Source organism: Limulus polyphemus, unplaced genomic scaffold, assembly GCF_000517525.1.
Source record: "Limulus polyphemus unplaced genomic scaffold, Limulus_polyphemus-2.1.2 Scaffold110, whole genome shotgun sequence".
In the NCBI taxonomy this organism is placed as follows: Eukaryota; Metazoa; Arthropoda; class Merostomata; order Xiphosura; family Limulidae; genus Limulus; species Limulus polyphemus.
Window position 1 is genome coordinate 997,329 of NW_013665720.1, and position 1,811 is coordinate 999,139.

At 26.6% G+C, this 1,811-nt stretch overlaps 1 protein-coding gene across 3 annotated transcripts in view; it reads left to right on the forward strand.

Annotated features, from left to right (window-relative positions):
- LOC106471143 (thyroid adenoma-associated protein homolog) overlaps window positions 1-1,811 on the forward strand; it is a 239,364-nt gene that overhangs the window by 125,921 nt on the left and 111,632 nt on the right. For 2 of the 3 annotated variants that reach the window (XM_022400635.1, XM_022400640.1), the window contains one exon: window positions 1,568-1,703. In XM_022400635.1, the coding sequence (XP_022256343.1) occupies window positions 1,568-1,589 (22 nt within the window). In that variant the 3' untranslated portion in view covers window positions 1,590-1,703. Of the gene's footprint in view, window positions 1-1,567; window positions 1,704-1,811 lie in introns of those variants that run through there. The other variant, XM_022400645.1, reaches the window with a different exon arrangement.

Here is a 1,811-nt window from a genome sequence, read left to right on the forward strand (position 1 = left end):
TCATTCTAGAATGAAAGATGAAAATTTATATTTATTTTCTAATTTTTATAGTGGTTACAAAATCGATCAAATCTGCCGAATTCGTACAGAGATTTGTTTGTGAAAATAACATTAAAATATAAAGTTTTGTCCTTATGAAACATTTGATAACTATAAAGATTTTATAATTATAAAGATTTTGCATGTGAAATTAAAAAAATGTTCTGATTCATAAAAGTATTTTTAATCTTAAAATGAAAATTACTTTGCATGTTGCCTATCCAACATGCAAAATAAAAAAAAAGGCATGAGAAAACATTGCTTAACAATCCTTAAGACTTAATAATAAAAAATTTATATTTTGCATATGAAAGCATTGTAATGTTTATGGATAATCTGCCAAATTTTGTTAACATGCACTTATGCACTTACTTATTTAAAAGTTATAGCATAAAAGCTATAACAAGCACAAAATGGTTACGAGGTTGGAACTGAGCTTGTGCTGAAAGTGTTAAAAGAAGGGAGGGGGGGTGCAAGAAACCATATTTATTAAGGGGGGGACATGGATGACAAAGTTTGGGAAATACTGGTCTAGATTTTTATTATTTTGTTGTATCTAAAAATCTGAATTTTAAAATTTTGAATTTAAGATAGTTAGAAAAAAAATGTCAAATAAGAATGTCTTTTTCACACAAGTAAAAAAAAGAAAAAAGAAACCACTATAAAATTAGGGGGAAAAAACTTGTAATTTGCTTGAAAAGGTTTCAAATTCCTGAAATTGGGCCATCAGTTACTTCTGTATTTTTGAAACGTCTATTTCTTTTGTGAAGAAAGTGATCAATATAAAACATTTTGTTGGAGGAAACTTGTTTCTACATATGTTTCAGTGTAGATAACTTTTTAATACAAACAAATTGAATCTACATTCTTGTTTATCATGCCTACAAACTGATAATTATACTTTATCTTTTAACAACATTTTTATTATAATTTTTTTGTCTATTGATTTTCAGTATTTTTTCTTATAATAATTGGTTAGTATTAAATTAAAAAAATAATTATATAAAATTGAGAAAAGCTTTAACTCTCTGAATAATGTTAATGTTGCAATATTCTAGCACTATAAGACTTCTGTCAGTAGATTTGTAGGTAAATTTGATGTCCTAGATATCAATCAGTCTGTAAAATTAATAACCTCCATTAGCAGTGTTGAAAATGAAAGTTAAACATCAAAAACTATTTATCCACTTTTTAGAACTTGTTTTAGACTTAGCCAATTTACATTTTTCAGTGGAATAATTCATGTCTATAATATTACTCTTTATCATATTAATACCTCTGTTGACATCTTTTTTTGTGGAATAAGCCATTTTGTTTTCATGCATCATTTTTCTTACTTTTATCTTTAAAGTATTTAATATTTAATAATACTTTCTTTAAACAAAAGTAAATTGATGACATTATTCTTACTTTTACAGTATGTTTAGCCTTTAAAGTATTTCATATTTAATAATACTTCATTTAAAAACAAGTAAATTGAGTGACACGTCCCCAATTTACAATAATTCAATTCATTTTATTTTTGAAGACTTATAAAAAAGAAGAAGTGAAGATGTGGAAAGATCTTGTGAATTCTGTTATCCTGTTGTGTCGACGAGCTACACAAACAGTAGTACCTGTTTTGTGTAGCTCTTCCCCTGAGGGACATCTTCCAATGGATACTGGTAAGTTCAACTTGCAATGGTAATTTTTTTTTTATTAAACTAAGGCGATCTTTGATTATAAATTGGAATTCTAGAAGAAAGGGTGGACAATCTCACTTGGTGTTCTCT